Source organism: Rattus norvegicus, chromosome 11 (genome assembly GCF_036323735.1).
Source record: "Rattus norvegicus strain BN/NHsdMcwi chromosome 11, GRCr8, whole genome shotgun sequence".
Classification (NCBI taxonomy): domain Eukaryota; kingdom Metazoa; phylum Chordata; class Mammalia; order Rodentia; family Muridae; genus Rattus; species Rattus norvegicus.
This window is the reverse complement of record NC_086029.1, coordinates 77,934,801-77,950,255: the sequence shown is the minus strand read 5'-3', so window position 1 is coordinate 77,950,255 and position 15,455 is coordinate 77,934,801. Positions and strand designations below refer to the sequence as shown.

At 39.3% G+C, this 15,455-nt stretch overlaps 1 protein-coding gene and 1 non-coding gene across 2 annotated transcripts; one reads left to right on the top strand and one right to left on the bottom strand.

The window, feature by feature from the left end:
• The first annotated feature begins 53 nt into the window (after positions 1 to 53).
• On the top strand, positions 54 to 4,123 carry Stfa2l1 (stefin A2-like 1). Its single transcript, NM_001004129.1, has 3 exons — positions 54 to 137; positions 2,081 to 2,182; positions 3,998 to 4,123. Exons 1-3 carry the CDS (start codon positions 54 to 56, stop codon positions 4,121 to 4,123), a joined length of 312 nt encoding a protein of 103 aa, NP_001004129.1.
• Positions 4,124 to 4,258: 135 nt separating this feature from the next.
• Positions 4,259 to 4,363, bottom strand: LOC120095709 (U6 spliceosomal RNA). Its single transcript, XR_005491508.1, has one exon. It is a non-coding gene; the product is annotated as a U6 spliceosomal RNA (small nuclear RNA).
• Between the last annotated feature and the right edge of the window lie 11,092 nt (positions 4,364 to 15,455).

Sequence of the window (15,455 nt, the reverse complement as noted above, 5' to 3'; positions counted from 1 at the left end):
AACCCTGACTCTCAGTGCTTGCTGGATCATTCTTCTAACTGTCCTCTCCAACAATGAATCAAGACACCATAGTAATAACAGGAGGCTTGTCGGAGGCCAGACCTGCCACACCAGAAATCCAGGAGATCGCTGACAAGGTGAGTTGATGTACTTCAGGAAAAAGCTTGATCCCCAAAACAAACTTCCAGAATTTGATTCATAATTTGGCCACAAGTTAAGAATGTGGGAGATGATAGCAAGTGAAATATATGGGTTTTGTTCAGACTTTTACACAGCAGAACATTAAGCCTTTCAGAGAAATTTTTAACACTCCAAGTGTAAATAATAGTGTGCATAAAAAGTTTTTAAAAAGCAAATATACAGGGACGAATCATAGTTAATATTCACATTGACTGAATGAAAATCCCCTGAAATGAACCAGGACTCTAGGGGGATATATTGTGAAAAAGGTATTTGTAATAAAAGGTTACAGAAATTTTTCATGATTTTTAATCGTTGATCATCTGATTATCTAGAATAAATGTTATTTTGCAAAGGGGGTTTAGTGATTTCTCAGAGTGGTCCAAACCTCACATATTCAAATAATCCTTTTGCCTCTAACCTCCCAAGTACCTTGGAATACAGAAACGTGTCATCTTGCCTGACTAGGGTAACTTTTGAATATGGTATCCTCATTAGATCTTTGAGGATTTCATACATATATAAAATATAGTTTGGTCATATAATTTTTAAGTTAGGCAGCTACTGGAATGGCTTACCTTGATAATTACACCATCTGTAGACCACATCTTCAGTAATAAAATTAATTTAGAATTGTGCTCTTGCAGTTCCAGAGAAGCAGAATGAGACACAGATATTAACAAGGCCACCTCACCTGGGAAGGAGCTTTGCTGTTTTAAAAGCCTTGATTTCTTTCCCACCTCTAAGTTGGTCTTCAAAGCCCCCAGGCAGGCAAAGATGTATTCCATCCTATGTTTAGATGATTGAACCAAGACTCAAGATGCTTGGGAGTCACCAGATAAGAAACTGCCTGTCCAAACTTGCCTTCTCTGTGGTAGCCAGGTTCTCTGACTTAAATCACTATGAGAGAATGCACAGCCAACAGCCAGTTCATCTAGGCATTTCCTGAGTCTCTGCTTGGTGTCAAGCATCAGGCTACAAACTGTAGGAGCTACATAAGTGGCTGAAATAAATGGCCTCCATTCTCCCAAATTAATAGCGTAGAGGAAATCAAGATATCAAAGGAATGTTATAAAATAAAACACTAATTAAGTACTTTTTCATGACCACAGATTTAAGACTAAAAAGGACATTAGGCACTGCTGCCAATCCCTTTATGGCAGGTGAGCAGGTGCAGGGTGGTGGCTCAGCTCCCAGATGTCACTCATCTGTCCTGTCTTGCAGGAGAAAGCCTGAGGTGACACTTCCCCCTAAAGTGTTGGGAGGCTGAGAAACAGACAGTAAACTGTTTATTTTTAGGGAGCGTTTTCTCAATCACAGTAATCATTCTTCTTCCAAGAACACCACAGGGCAGATACTACAGAAAGCCCTTGTGAAGTCAGGAAATACAATCTTTTCCTCCAATAGTCTTCTCTGTTGTGTCCCCACACACAGTCAGGCCAGAGGGGGTTATTGTATCTATAATGATCTTTGGAACCCCAGAGAAATCTCCACTATGTGTCATTGACTTTTGTATTTACTGATCAAATATAGACATACCTATTGGAGCTCTTTCATTGTAAATTGTGACTATGTATGTTTTTTTCCTTTGTTTTACTTTTTAAAGGGTGTGTGTGTGTGTGTGTGTGTGTGTGTGTGTGTGTGTGTTGTTTTTTGAGGCAAGATTCAATAGGTAGCCCCAACTAGCCTTGAACTTTCTATATATCTCAAGCTGCCCTTGAATAACACTCTCCTGCCTCAGTCTTCCAAATTCTGGAATTAGAGGCTAGAAGCTTGAGCAGCCAGCTCAGGGTCATCAGCATCTCTGAGGACTCTCAGCAGGATGAGGTTCCCAGATTTGTGACTTAGATAAACTGAGTCAACACAGCCCTAATATCATCTCTTACTTTCTCCTCATTAGGTCAAAACTCTGCTTGAAGAGAAAACCAATGGGAAATATGAAAAATTCGAAGCCATCCAGTATAAAGTTCAAGTCGTCGCTGGACGAAATTACTTCATTAAGGTTAGACACAGACCTCCTTCAAGCAGGGATGTGATTGTTTCTTGTTGCTGCAACTGTAGCTTCATTTCTACCACTGGTCTTTAATTAAGACACTTGCAAGTGGAAGATCCCCAAATCCAATATATGATCTATTGTTTTACCTCGTGAATACAGAAAACTTTCTTCAGCTCTGTGTTTAGAAGTCAGTATGATCACACACACACACACACACACACACACACACACACACACACACACACACACACACACCACGCATGCATGTGCATGTGCACCTCTAATTCCATATATAATGGAATACTTTGTTTAGTGGGGAGGAATATCAGAGAACAGTGTCTACTATAGAACACCAAATTTTGTCGTTCGGATAAAGAACAAACTGACAGTTCTTAATCAGGTTAGTCTAGGTCCTAGGTTCATGCCAAAAATTCCAAACCAAACCAAACCAAACCAAACCAAACCAACAAACAATACCATTGGGCGTGTTACTCAGATGGTTCCTAGTCGTCGTCGTCTTCTTCTTCTTCTTCTTCTTCTTCTTCTTCTTCTTCTTCTTCTTCTTCTTCTTCTTCTTCTTCTTCTTCTTCTTCTTCTTCTTCCTTTTCTCTTCTTCTTCTTCTTCTTCTTCTTCTTCTTCCTTTTCTCTTCTTCTTCTTCTTCTTCTTCTTCTTCTTCTTCTTCTTCTTCTTCTTCTTCTTCTTCTTCTTCTTCTTCTTCCTTTTCTCTTCTTCTTCTTCTTCTTCTTCTTCTTCCTTTTCTCTTCTTCTTCTTCTTCTTCTTCTTCTTCTTCTTCTTCTTCTTCTTCTTCTTCCTTTTCTCTTCTTCTTCTTCTTCTTCTTCTTCTTCTTCTTCTTCCTTTTCTCCTCCTCCTCCTCCTCCTCCTCTTCTTCTTCTTCTTCTTCTTCTTCTTCTTCTTCTTCTTCTTCTTCCTCCCCTCCTCCTCCTCCTCCTCCTCCTCCTCCTCTTCTTCTTCTTCTTCTTCTTCTTCTTCTTCTTCTTCTTCTTCCTCCCCTCCTCCTCCTCCTCCTCCTCCTCCTCCTCCTCCTCCTCCTCCTCCTCCTCCTCCTTCTCAAAGGAGGCAGTCCGGTGGGCATTCACAAAGTATGTTGTAAGACAGCAAAGATATGGGTACCATATAGTCTATATTTTGTATATCAAATCTGAGTTTCTTTTCCCTTATCAAACTTAGTGATAAATTTTTGTCCAACTTAGAAGTCAGGAAAATGAATCACCAAAAAGCACAGGCTGCCTTCTGCTCTCTTCCAGGCATCATGAAAATAAAATGTAACCCAGGAATGTATCTGTTCTAAGATTTTAATGAAAAGTACAAAAATGAAATCGAGATGGAGAAATGGATAAGTGGGTAGGAGCACTGAGTGTTCTTGTAGAGAACCTGGGTTTGGGTCTCAGCACCCACATGGCAGTTCTGAAGACATCTGAGTCTAGCGTGAGGGGAGTTAGCAGTCTCTTCTGACATCTTCAGGTACTGCATTCATGTGATGCACTTAAATACAAGCAGGCAAAACATTTATACAAAAAAAATTGAATAAAATCTTTTTCAAACTGTGTTAAAATACATCTAGGAAATATGTTTTCTGCCATCCTGTCAGCTGCTCTCTCTGGTTGATAGAACTTCAGTTTATGCATGCTGCCTTGTACTGGAAGTGTTGGTTCAGGAGAACTTGGCACGTCTTCTCTTGATTAGAAAGAAGGTTTGTCATTCAATTGATAACCATATGAACTCTCTCTCTCTCTCTCTCTCTCTCTCTCTCTCTCTCTCTCCCTCTCTTCCTTCTTTTCTTCTTTTATGTTTTTCAGATGGATGTGGGGCATGGTTGTTTCACCCACATAAAAGTCTTCCAGGGTCTTTCTGGAAAGGATGATTTGGAACTTAGTGGTTACCAGACTAACAAAACCAAGAATGATGAGCTGACCCACTTCTAAGCAGCAAACTCTAAATTGACCTGATTCCTCTCCTTGTAAACAGATGCAGCCACCAATAAAGAAGCATTTGTGAAATAACTGTTTCCTCCTTATTGCTCAGTATTGTGTTAACTTTTCCTCTCTAGACAATTATTTTTAAATATGGAATGTTTCATGTATCTTTGTGTCATCCTTGGGCAAGGGCCATGGTAACTTCTGTATCCTTCCAAAGTAAAACATACATGCTACTAAAGAGAGCACAGTGTTTTTGGTTCAGGGTAGACAACCCACAATTGTTGATACATTGTGGATACATGGAAACATTATAAAAACCACAGCTCAGTTGTAATTGAAGAAAGGATCTTATCACCCCAACTCATTGCAGGTGCATTGGTGGCTGTCAGGTGGGTGTCAAGGAAGCACTTTACTTTATCCCTTTAGTTGGCCAGAACCCAGCATGTCATCTGTTCTTTCATATTTGAAAATTAGTTCGGTGTTTTACATGTTTTGAAACAATCATATATGATAAAGAAGCTGCCCTTTCCGCCACCCCCATGTTTCTCTCATGCTTGATAGTCAATTACATTTTTTTCCGTCACCAACAAATGCTTACTAATGCTCACTAGCACAAATAGTAGTATACACTTCCCACAAGGCCATTCTCCTACTCAGCCAAAACCAACAATCAAGAGCAGGAAACGACCACTGACGGCATCCTGAGAGCTAGTTTCCAAGTACTACTGAAGCTTCTCAAGATGTTGCAATATTGTCCTTTATTACCGTGGTTCAGTCCAGAATCATGAATTCCATTTAATTTTGGTCTTCTTTTGACCTACTTATTTAATTTATGTGTGTGTGTGTGTGTGTGTGTGTGTGTGTGTGTGTGTGGTGTGTGTGTGTGTGTGTGTGTGTGTGTGTGTGTGTGTGTGTGTATGTTTTAAAGACACATTTTCAGCCTCCTGGTAAGAAGGATTTTGGTTGTTTTTGATATGCATATTTTATTTTATCTTGTTTTTAGAATTATTTAAATACTGAAGAACATAATAAAATACAGACATCTATGTCTCTTTCACTCAGAATTCTACAACCCTTTCCCTCTAATGGAATCACCCTAGTGTGCAGGTATGGGTAAGCAGCAAGTCTCTGTCCCTTTTCTGTGCCCTATTCCCAGTTACCCCTAGCACTTCCCTCTTGACACCTAACATTTCTTCTAAAGAGAAGCCTTACATTTAAAATAGTTGGGCTATTAACTGATCAGTTACCTAAAGACTGTAATCCCATCACTTGAGAAGCAGTATCAGAAGGATAAGACAAGGACATGCCCGTAATCCAGGCAGAAAAGTAGGAAGTTCGAGGTTTATAGTGAGTAAACCTGGACTGCAGAGTGAATTCCAGGTTAACCTGGGCCACATGCAACACCCTCTTTAAAAAAACAAAACAAAACAAAAGAACCCTGGACCTGGTGGTACACATCATTAATCCCAGCACTGGGGGATGGGGGGCAGAGGCAGGCAGATATCTGTGAGTTCAAGGCCAGCCTGGTCTACACAATCAGTTCTATCAGACAAGGATTGGTACACACAGAAACCCTGTATCAAAAAATAAGTAAGTATAAAAATAACAGTGTGTGTGTGTGTGTGTGTGTGTGTGTAACTATGGCAGTGTGTGTGTGTGTGTAACTATGGCTGTGTGTATGTGTGTAACTATGGCAGTGTGTATGTGTGTGTGTGTGTAACTATGGCAGTGTGTGTGTGTAACTATGGCAGTGTGTGTGTGTAACTATGGCAGTGTGTGTGTGTGTGTAACTATGGCAGTGTGTGTGTGTGTAACTATGGCAGTGTGTGTGTGTGTAACTATGGCAGTGTGTGTGTGTGTAACTATGGCAGTGTGTGTGTGTGTAACTATGGCAGTGTGTGTGTGTGTGTAACTATGGCAGTGTGTGTGTGTAACTATGGCAGTGTGTGTGTGTGTGTGTGTGTGTAACTATGGCAGTAGAAGAAATGAAGGTGTTTGCCATCTTATTCTTCACGTTTCAAGATAAACATTTTAGAAACTGTAAATAAACACCCACCATAGATGGTTTTGTTATCTTTATAAAACCGGGTGGATGCTAAACAGTCTGCCTTGACATTATTAAGTATTCTCTTTAAAGAACCCTTCAAGGCTTACCATGTTTAGAAGTTCAGGTTATGCATGCCCTTCCTCATGTGACACAACAGGATGACATTATTGACACAGAGAGTGCAAGGAGGAACCGTGCTTACTACACCTGAGTCCTGGACACACATGCTTGTTTATATCCCCCACCTCATTTCCCCCTAACTCCACTCAGCATTTCCTCTGAGGGATGCAATGGGACATGCCTGAGGCACTCTCATTTCCCCATTCAGATATGGTGACAATACATAACAGAGGAGGACCATGGGTACATTCAAAATCCTGAGTCTCGGCCCAGAGAGAGTTGGTATCCCAGGAGTGCTGTCATTCTGAAGCCCACAGTTGAAACCATCACTTTTGCTCCAATAACTGTCCAAAGAGGGACCCTCCAGGAGCACACAGGGCACAGGAACCATGGAGCAGCTGAGGACAGGATCCTTCCTTTCTCCATCTCCTCCTGGAGCTAAGGCTGTCCCACAGCCCTACAGTCCCACATTCTGCCTGGAGAGAGCTGGTTTCTCAGGAGTGTTCTCACTTCTAAGGTCACAGGCTCGCTGGCCCACAGGCCCACAGGAAGGACAAGCTTCTATCAGAGACAGCAAGAACAACTAACACCAGAGATAACCAGATGGCTAGAGGCAAGGGGAAGAACTTAAGAAACAGAAACCAAGACTCCTTGACATCATCACAACCAAGTTTTCCTACCACAACAAGTCCTGGATAGCTCAACACATTGGAAAAGTGAGATTTGGGTTTAAAATTACATCTTATGATACTGATAGAGAAATTAAAGAAGGGCATGAACAACTCCCTTAAAGTACAGGACAGCACAGGTTTTAAAAAGGTAGATGACTTTAAAGAGGAACACAAAAATCCCTTAAAGAATTACAGGAAATAACAACCAATGGGCAAAGGAATTGAACAAAATCATCCAGGATGAAAAATGGAAATAAAAACAATAAAGAACTCACAAAGGGAGATAAGCCAGGAGATACAAAACCTAGAAAAGAGATCAGGAGTCATAGATGCAAGCATCACCACAGAATACAAGAGATAGAAGAGAGAATCTCAGGGGCAGAAGACACCATAGAAAACATTGGCACAATAGTCAAAGAAAATGCAAAATGCCAAAAGCTCCTACTTCAAAAGATTCAGGAGATCCAAGACACAATGAGAAGACCAGACCTAAGGATAATAGCTATAGAAGAGTGCAAAGACTCCCAACTTAAAGGGCCAGTAAATATCTTCAACAAAATTATAGAAGAGAACTCCCCTAACCTAAAGAAAGTGATACCCATGAATATACAAGACGCCTACAGAACTCCAAATAGATTGGGCCTTCAAAGAAATTCCTCCTACAAAGAATATTAAAAGCAGTAAGGGAAAAGGTCAAATAACATATGAAGGCAGACCTTTCAGAATTACAGCAGACTTCTTAACAGTGACTATGAAAGCTAGAAGATCCTGGGCAGATTTCACATAGACCTGAAGAGAAAACAAATGCCAGCCTAGGCTAGTATATCCAGAAAAATCTCTCAATTAACATAAGTGCAGAAACCAACACATCCCATGACAAAACCAAATTTACACGGTATCTTTCTACAAATTCAGTTCTAAAATGATAATAGATGAAAAACTCCAACACAAGGAGAGAAACTACACCCTAGCAAAAGCAAGAGGTTAATCTTATTTTACAAACCCCAAAGAAGATACTCACACATACATAATTCTACCTTTAACAACAAAAATAACAGAAAACAAAAATCAGTATTCCTTAATGTCTCTTAACCTCAATGAACTCAATTCCCCAATAAAAAGACATAGGCTGGGGCTGGGGATTTAGCTCAGTGGTAGAGCACTTACCTAGGAAGCGCAAGGCCCTGGTTTCGGTCCCCAGCTCTGAAAAAAAGAACCAAAAACAAAAAAAAAAAGACATAGGCTAACAGACTGGATACTTAAACATGACCCAGTATTTTGCTGCATATAGGAAATGCACCTCAGTGACAAAAACAGACACTACCTCAGAGTAAAAGGCTGGAAAAATATTTTCCAAGCAAATTCTTTCAAGAAACAAGCTGAAGTGTCCATTCTCATATCAAATATAATTGACCTTTAACTACAAGTCATCGAAAAAGTTAAGGAAGGACAGGTCATACTCACCGAAGGAAAAATCCACTAAGGTGAACTCTCAATTCTGAGCATCTATGCTCCAAATGCAAGGTCAACCACATTCATAAAACAAACAAACAAACAAACAAACAAAACCTTTCCTAAAGCTCAAAGCACACACTGCACCTCACACAATAATAGTGGGAGACTTCAACACCACACTCTCATCAATGGACAGATCATAGAAACAGAAACTAAACAGAGACACAATGAAACTAACAGAAATTATAAACCAAATGGATTTAACAGATATCTCTAGAACATTTCATCCTAAAACAAGAGTATACATTCTTCTCATCACTTCATAATACCTTCTGCAAAATTGACCATGTAATTGGACATAAAACAAGCCTCAATCAATACACGAAGATTGAAATAATCCCATCTATCCTATCAGATCACAGCAGACTAACTAAGTCTTGTCTTCAATAACAACAAAAATAACAGAAAGCCCACCCATATACACATGGAAGTTGAACAACACTTTACTGAATGATAACTTGGTCAGGGAAGAAATAAAGAATTTAAAGAATTTTTTAGAATTTAATGAAAAGGAAGCCACAACAAACCCAAATATGGGACACAATGAAAGCAGTTCTAAGAGGAAAACTCATAGCTCTGAGTGCCTCCTAAAAGAAACTAGAGAGAGCATACCCTAACAGCTTGACAGCACACCTAAAAGCTCTAGAACAAAAAGAAGCAAACACACCTAAGAGTAGTAAATGGTAGGAAATAATCAAACTCAGAGCTGAAATCAACCAAGTAGAAACAAAAGAACTATACCAGGAATCATCAAAATCAGAAGCTGGTTCTTTGAGAAAATCAACAAGATTGATAAACTCTTAGCCAGACTAACCAGAGGGCACAGAGACAGTATGTAAATTAATAAAATCAGAAATGAAAAGGGAGACATAACAACAGAAACTGAGGAAATTCAAAATATCATCAGATCCTACTACAAAAGTCTCTACTCAACAAAACTGGAAAATCTGGAGGAAATGGACAATTTTCTAGATAGCTACCAGGTATCAAAGTCAAATCAAGATCAGAAAAACCATCTAAACAGTCCCATAACCCCTAAAAAAATGGAAGCAGTCATTAAGAGTCTCCCAATCAAAAACAAAACAAAACAAACAACAAAACAAAACAAAACCCAGGATCCAGATGGGTTTAGTGCAGAGTTCTATCAGATCTTCAAAGAAGACCTAATACCAATACTCTTCGAACTGTTCCACAAAATAGAAACAGAAGGAACAGTACCTAATTGGTTCTTTGAAGCCACAATTATACCTAAACTGCACAAAAACCCTACAAAGAAAGAAATCTTCAAACCAAATTTTCTTATGAATACTGATGCAAAAATATTCAATAAAATTCTTGCAAACCAAATCCAGGAGCACATCAGAATGATCATTCGCCATGATCACATAGGCTTCATCTCACAGATGCAGGGATGGTTCAATATATGGCGATCCTTCTAAGTAATATACTCTATAAACAAACTCAAGGGAAAAAAACCCACATGATTATCTCATTTGATGTTGAGAAAGCATTTGACAAAGGTCAACACTCTTTCATGATAAAAGTCTTGGAAAGTTTAGGAATTCAAGGCTCATACCTAACATAGTAAATGAATTATACAGCAATCCAGTATCCAAACTAAATGGAGAGAAGCTTGAAGCAATCCCATTAAACTCAGGGACTAGACAAGGCTGCCCAGTCTCTCCCTAATTGGGCTGTCGTGGTAGAGACCCACCATGGGAATTTAGTGACTTGAGTAGAGAGTTTTCAGGAGCTCCAGGACAGAGAGTCTGCAAAGATGATATTGACCCGCTGGTGCCATGTGACCCACTGATGCCTGTCAGCATAGTCTAGGATGGTATATATATTTTTTAGTATTTCCATTAACAGGCGGCAATACAACATGTTAGGCGAGAATCTACAAGAAATTTAAGATTATCAGTCTGAGAGTTAGAGTTTTATTTTTAAGTAAGAGAAAGGTGGCACTGGGAGGAGTCATGTGGACTCACTCAAGTGTGAGAGCCTTAAAACAATGGAACACAGGGCAAACTCTGCTTGCAGCACTGAATCAGAGAGCTGGAGAACGAAAGCTGCCTGCTTCCTCAGCAGATGTTGAGTGGAGTATGATTTAATTCAAAGGCTGGTTTAATATATCTATCTATATCTATATCTATATCTATATCTATATCTATATCTATATCTATATCTATATCTATATCTATATCTATATCTATATCTATATCTATCTATATCTATCTATATCTATATATATCTATATCTATATCTATATCTATATCTATATATATATATATATATATATATATATATATATAGAGAGAGAGAGAGAGAGAGAGAGAGATAGTTTGTTTAAATCATATGGGGAATTTCACCCGTGGTTTGGAACTAGGATAGGAAAAATTATTCACTGACTCCAAGTAGAGAACAGTGATATTTGCCTGTGATAAAAGATATTAATAAGTAGAAGTCTGTCCTGAGAGACACAGCCAGAATACAGCAAATACAGAGGCGAATGCCAGCAGCAAACCACTGAACTGAGAATAGGACCCCTGTTGAAGGAATCAGAGAAAGAACTGGAAGAGCTTGAAGGGGCTCGAGACCCCATATGAACAACAATGCCAAGCAACCAGAGCTTCCAGGGACTAAGCCACTACCTAAAGACTATACATGGACTGACCCTGGACTCTGACCTCATAGGTAGCAATGAATATCCTAGTAAGAGCACCAGTGGAAGGGGAAGCCCTGGGTCCTGCTAAGACTGAACCCCCAGTGAACTAGATTGTTGGGGGGAGGGCGTCAATGGGGGGAGGATGGGGAGGGGAACACCCATATAGAAGGGGAGGTGGAGGGGTTAGGGGGATGTTGGCCCGGAAACTGGGAAAGGGAATAACACTCGAAATGTAAATAAGAAATACTCAAGTTAATAAAAAAAATTAAAAAAAAAACAAAAAAACAAAACAAAACAACAATAACAACAACAAAAATAAGTAGAAGTCTGTGGCTCCAGGTAGAGAACATAACAGATACATGGTATATTAAAGTCTGCAGGAAACTCATATTCTCTAATGTGCTTCCACCGGAATTTTGGGGTTATATCCTGGCATGACAAATTAGAAAGGCCTCAATAGGGTCATAAATTTAGTTAGAGATTTGGAGGTTTGGTGCGTGGGGCAGAGTCAGGTCTCGTGATGGCCTAGAGTGGGAACTTGAAACAAAGAAAGAGGGCTCTGAGGTTCTGCTGTGAGAAGAGGCAAGATGGCTCTGAGTCAGAGAGCCAGAGAATGGAAGCTGCCTGCTTCCTCAGCAGATGTCAATTAGAGTATGATTTAATTCAAAGTCTGGTTTATGTGCTTTCAGGACAGATTTATACACAGAGTTTGTCCAAATCACATGGGGAACTTCACACATGGTCAGAACTAGGATAGGGAAAATTAGTCACTGACTCCAAGTAGAGAGCAGTGATAATAACCTGCTATAAAAGTTATTAACAAATAGAATTCTATAGCTCCAGATAGAAAGCGTGACAGATAGATGGTATATTAACTTATGCAGGAAACTCATTCTTTGTGTGCTCCATGGGAATTTTGGGTTAATTTCCTGGCATGACAAATTGGGAAAGCCTAAGAATAGTCTCATACAGTGTTTCAGTTTACTTTGTTTTAGATTGTTTTAATTTTCAAAATGGGTGTGATTTTGAGTTTTGTGGTTATATTGTTTCTCTATAAGAGAGGTCAAGCTAAAGGTTTTTCTCTTACTGGCTTAGGGACATGCTATTTTGGGAGAAAGGTTTTGTCTTTGCATTTTTAGAAAAGGTGATTAGTATCTATACACCTTCCAGAGGTATATGGATCAGATATGATGAAGGGAGGCCCCCTGAAGACTAGATTCCAGAGAATCAAACAAAACAGATATCTTGATGATGCTAAAATTTTGTTTTGAGATTCATATATTCTAGAATGTACAGCTATGGTGAGTCTCATCGTCAGATGTACTGAACTGACCTGCGTGAACTATTTATCTCAGGGACTTTCAGTGGGATCCAGTCAGGACAGACATCAGAGACTACAACAGTTGTTGATGTGGCCTTCTTAAGGCCAAACAACTCCCCCATTTTCCCTACCCTCCACCCCCTCGAGATATCTCAGCACCCATATACAGCTGTAAGTAGCTTTGAAGAGTCATTGCCCTGGTTCCCTGGACTTTGGAGGGTTGGAGGTGGTTATTCTAAGGTTGTCTTTCTGGGAAATTTGGAAATGGTCATAATTTAACAGGGAGGAATTAGCTAGAATTGATTGTACAAACTTAATCTCATTTGGTAGAAATCCTTATAATTGTTATTAAGTTGAAGTTATAATTTCTCACATTGGTACAGAATTTGTTTTGATTCAGAATCAAGAGTTTTCATTGGCATAAATTTCCTCTACTGTTACAAAAATGTAAAAATACAAGACTTGAACACAGCTGTTCTATTAATGCCATTACAAAATGTCTTTAGATAATTAAACAATATGAGTTAAGGGCCAGATTGCCAATTCTCAGCTCTGAGTCAATTGCTAGGGTTCTTGATAGATATTTTATTTGAAAACAGCTGAGAGGCTCAGCAGTTAAGAGCACGGAATGCTCTTCCAGAGGTCCTGAGTTCAATCCCCAGCAACCACATGATGGCTCACAACCATCTGTAATGGGATCTGATACCCTCTTCTGGTGGGTCTGAATTTACAGTATATTCATATATGTAAAATAAATAAATCTTAAAAAAAGATACAAAGTAAACTTAAAAAAAACAAAAACAAAAACAAAAACAAAAAACAGCTGAGAGTAGTTAATGGACAACAGTCCAGATTACTTTACATAGATAGTTTTCAAAAATGTCAGAAATCCATAGAATGTGACATTTAATGTTATTTATCATTTATTGAAACATATCTGTTCCTAACAGCTCCCCTTTCATAGATTCAAAGAAGAAACTGATCATCTCCCTCCAGGTGAGGTTATACATTGTGGCAAGGTAGCCACTGAGCAGAAATTGCCTATTTCTTCTACAGACCTATATTGTTCATGAGAGCACACAGTTACAGGATAGGACAGCTTAGTTCTGCCAAGACAGACTAAGCCAGTCCTTAATAATTCTTGTTTCATGAGGTCTGTCAGATGATCCTGGACCAGAAGGCTGAAGACTGATGCTCCAATGTGTTGCTAACAGGGGACTGTATAGATAGGCAGCTATCTCTACAATTTGTCTCAGTTCTAGAAGCTGTGTTAGGTTTCCTTTATTTTCAGTTAATATTAGTCGCTCTCAGATTTCTGATGAAGACTAATTATAGTCTCATAGCTTACCCAGGCTATTTAGCATTGAGAAACATATTTAACTCGATAGTTTTCAGATAGTATATAAGCTAGCCAGGACACAACATAGATTTTAAGTCTTTCTTAAGTTAGGATAGATAACAGAGTGTTCTATTTAGTTGACAAAAATGATGGACTGGGTGTTAGGCATATTTTGTACTTTGTAAATTTCAGAATGGTAAAGTTGTGCTCAGTTTACACTTGAGAGAAAAGTTCCTTTTTAATTGCGCAGAAAGGGTGAGACATGGCAAGGAGCTTCCCCTAATGAATAAAGATTTCAGAAGACCAGTCACTGAGCAAGAAATAGGCACAAATTCCAGGTTGGAGGTGGGAAGAGAGGAGGAGAAAAGGGACAGAGGGAGAGCTTGGGGTGGAAGATATAATGAACTAGAAGCCCCCGGTTAGGATCCTTGTGGATCCACCATCGGAGGATTTAATATAGTTTGACTTACTAATTAGGATGTTAGTAGTTGCTCCCAGCAATTGAGTTACCTGTTGATTTTAAACTAAGTTTGAGTGGTATTTTCCTTCACACTGTGAATAAACTGAGTTCCAGAGAAAAGGTACAGAGCACCCGAGCCAGCTGCAGAATTTGGATACATGGGGCTGGTGTGGTAGTGATGCACCATGGGAACTTAGTGAATCGGGTGGAAAGTTTTCAGGAGCTCCAGGCCAGACAGTCTGCCAAGATAAAAACAGCCTGCCAGTGTCATGAGACCCACCAGTGCCCAGTGTAGTGTAGGATGGTGTAGTTTTAGAATTTCCCACAACATCCTACCTTCTCAATATAGTTCTCAAAAAAAAGAAAAAAGATACAAATTGGAAAGGAAGAAGTCAACATATCGCTATTTGCAGATAATATGATAGTATACTTAAGTGACCCCCAAAATTCCTCTACAGAACTTCTAAACCTGATAAACAACTTCAGCAAAGTCGCTGGATACAAAATTAACTCAAACAAGTCAGGAGCCTTCCTCTACTCAAAGAATAAACAGTCTGAGAAGGAAATAAGGGAAATCATATCCTTCACAATAGTGACAAATAAAATAAAATATCTTGGTGTGACTCTAACCAAGCAAGTGAAATATCTGTATGACAAGAACTTCAAGTCTCTGAAGAAAGAAATCAAAGAAGACCTCAGAAGTTGGAAAGATCTCCCATGATTGGCAGTATTAATATACTAAAACTGGCCATCTTACTGAAAGCAATCTACAGACTCAATGAAATCCCCATCTCTGACCTCAAGCTGTATTACAGAGCAATCATGTTTAAAAACTGTAGGGTGTTGGTGCAAAGACAGGTAGGTAGATCAAGAATAGAATTGAAGACCCAGAAATGCACCCACACAACTATGGTCACTTTGACAAAGGAACTGAAACAATCCGGTGAAAAAGGGACATCATTTTCAACAAATGGTGCTGGTTCAACTGGTAGTCAGCATGTAGAAGAATGCAAACCGATCCATTCTTATCACCCTGTACAAAGATTAAGTCCAAGTAGATCAAGGACCTCTATATCAAACCAGATACACTCAAACTAATAGAAGAAAAAGTGGAGAAGAGTCTCGATCACATGGGCACTGGGGAAAATTTCCTGAACAAAACACCAATGGCTTATGCTCTAAGACCAAGAATAGACAAAG

Bases quoted from the DNA above. Each gene is read 5' to 3' on its own strand.
- Stfa2l1 (NM_001004129.1), top strand. From the start codon at position 54: ATGAATCAAGACACCATAGTAATAACAGGAGGCTTGTCGGAGGCCAGA. The intron at 138-2,080 runs GTGAGTTGATGT...TCTCCTCATTAG, and splicing joins TCCAGGAGATCGCTGACAAG to GTCAAAACTCTGCTTGAAGA. The intron at 2,183-3,997 runs GTTAGACACAGA...TATGTTTTTCAG, and splicing joins GACGAAATTACTTCATTAAG to ATGGATGTGGGGCATGGTTG.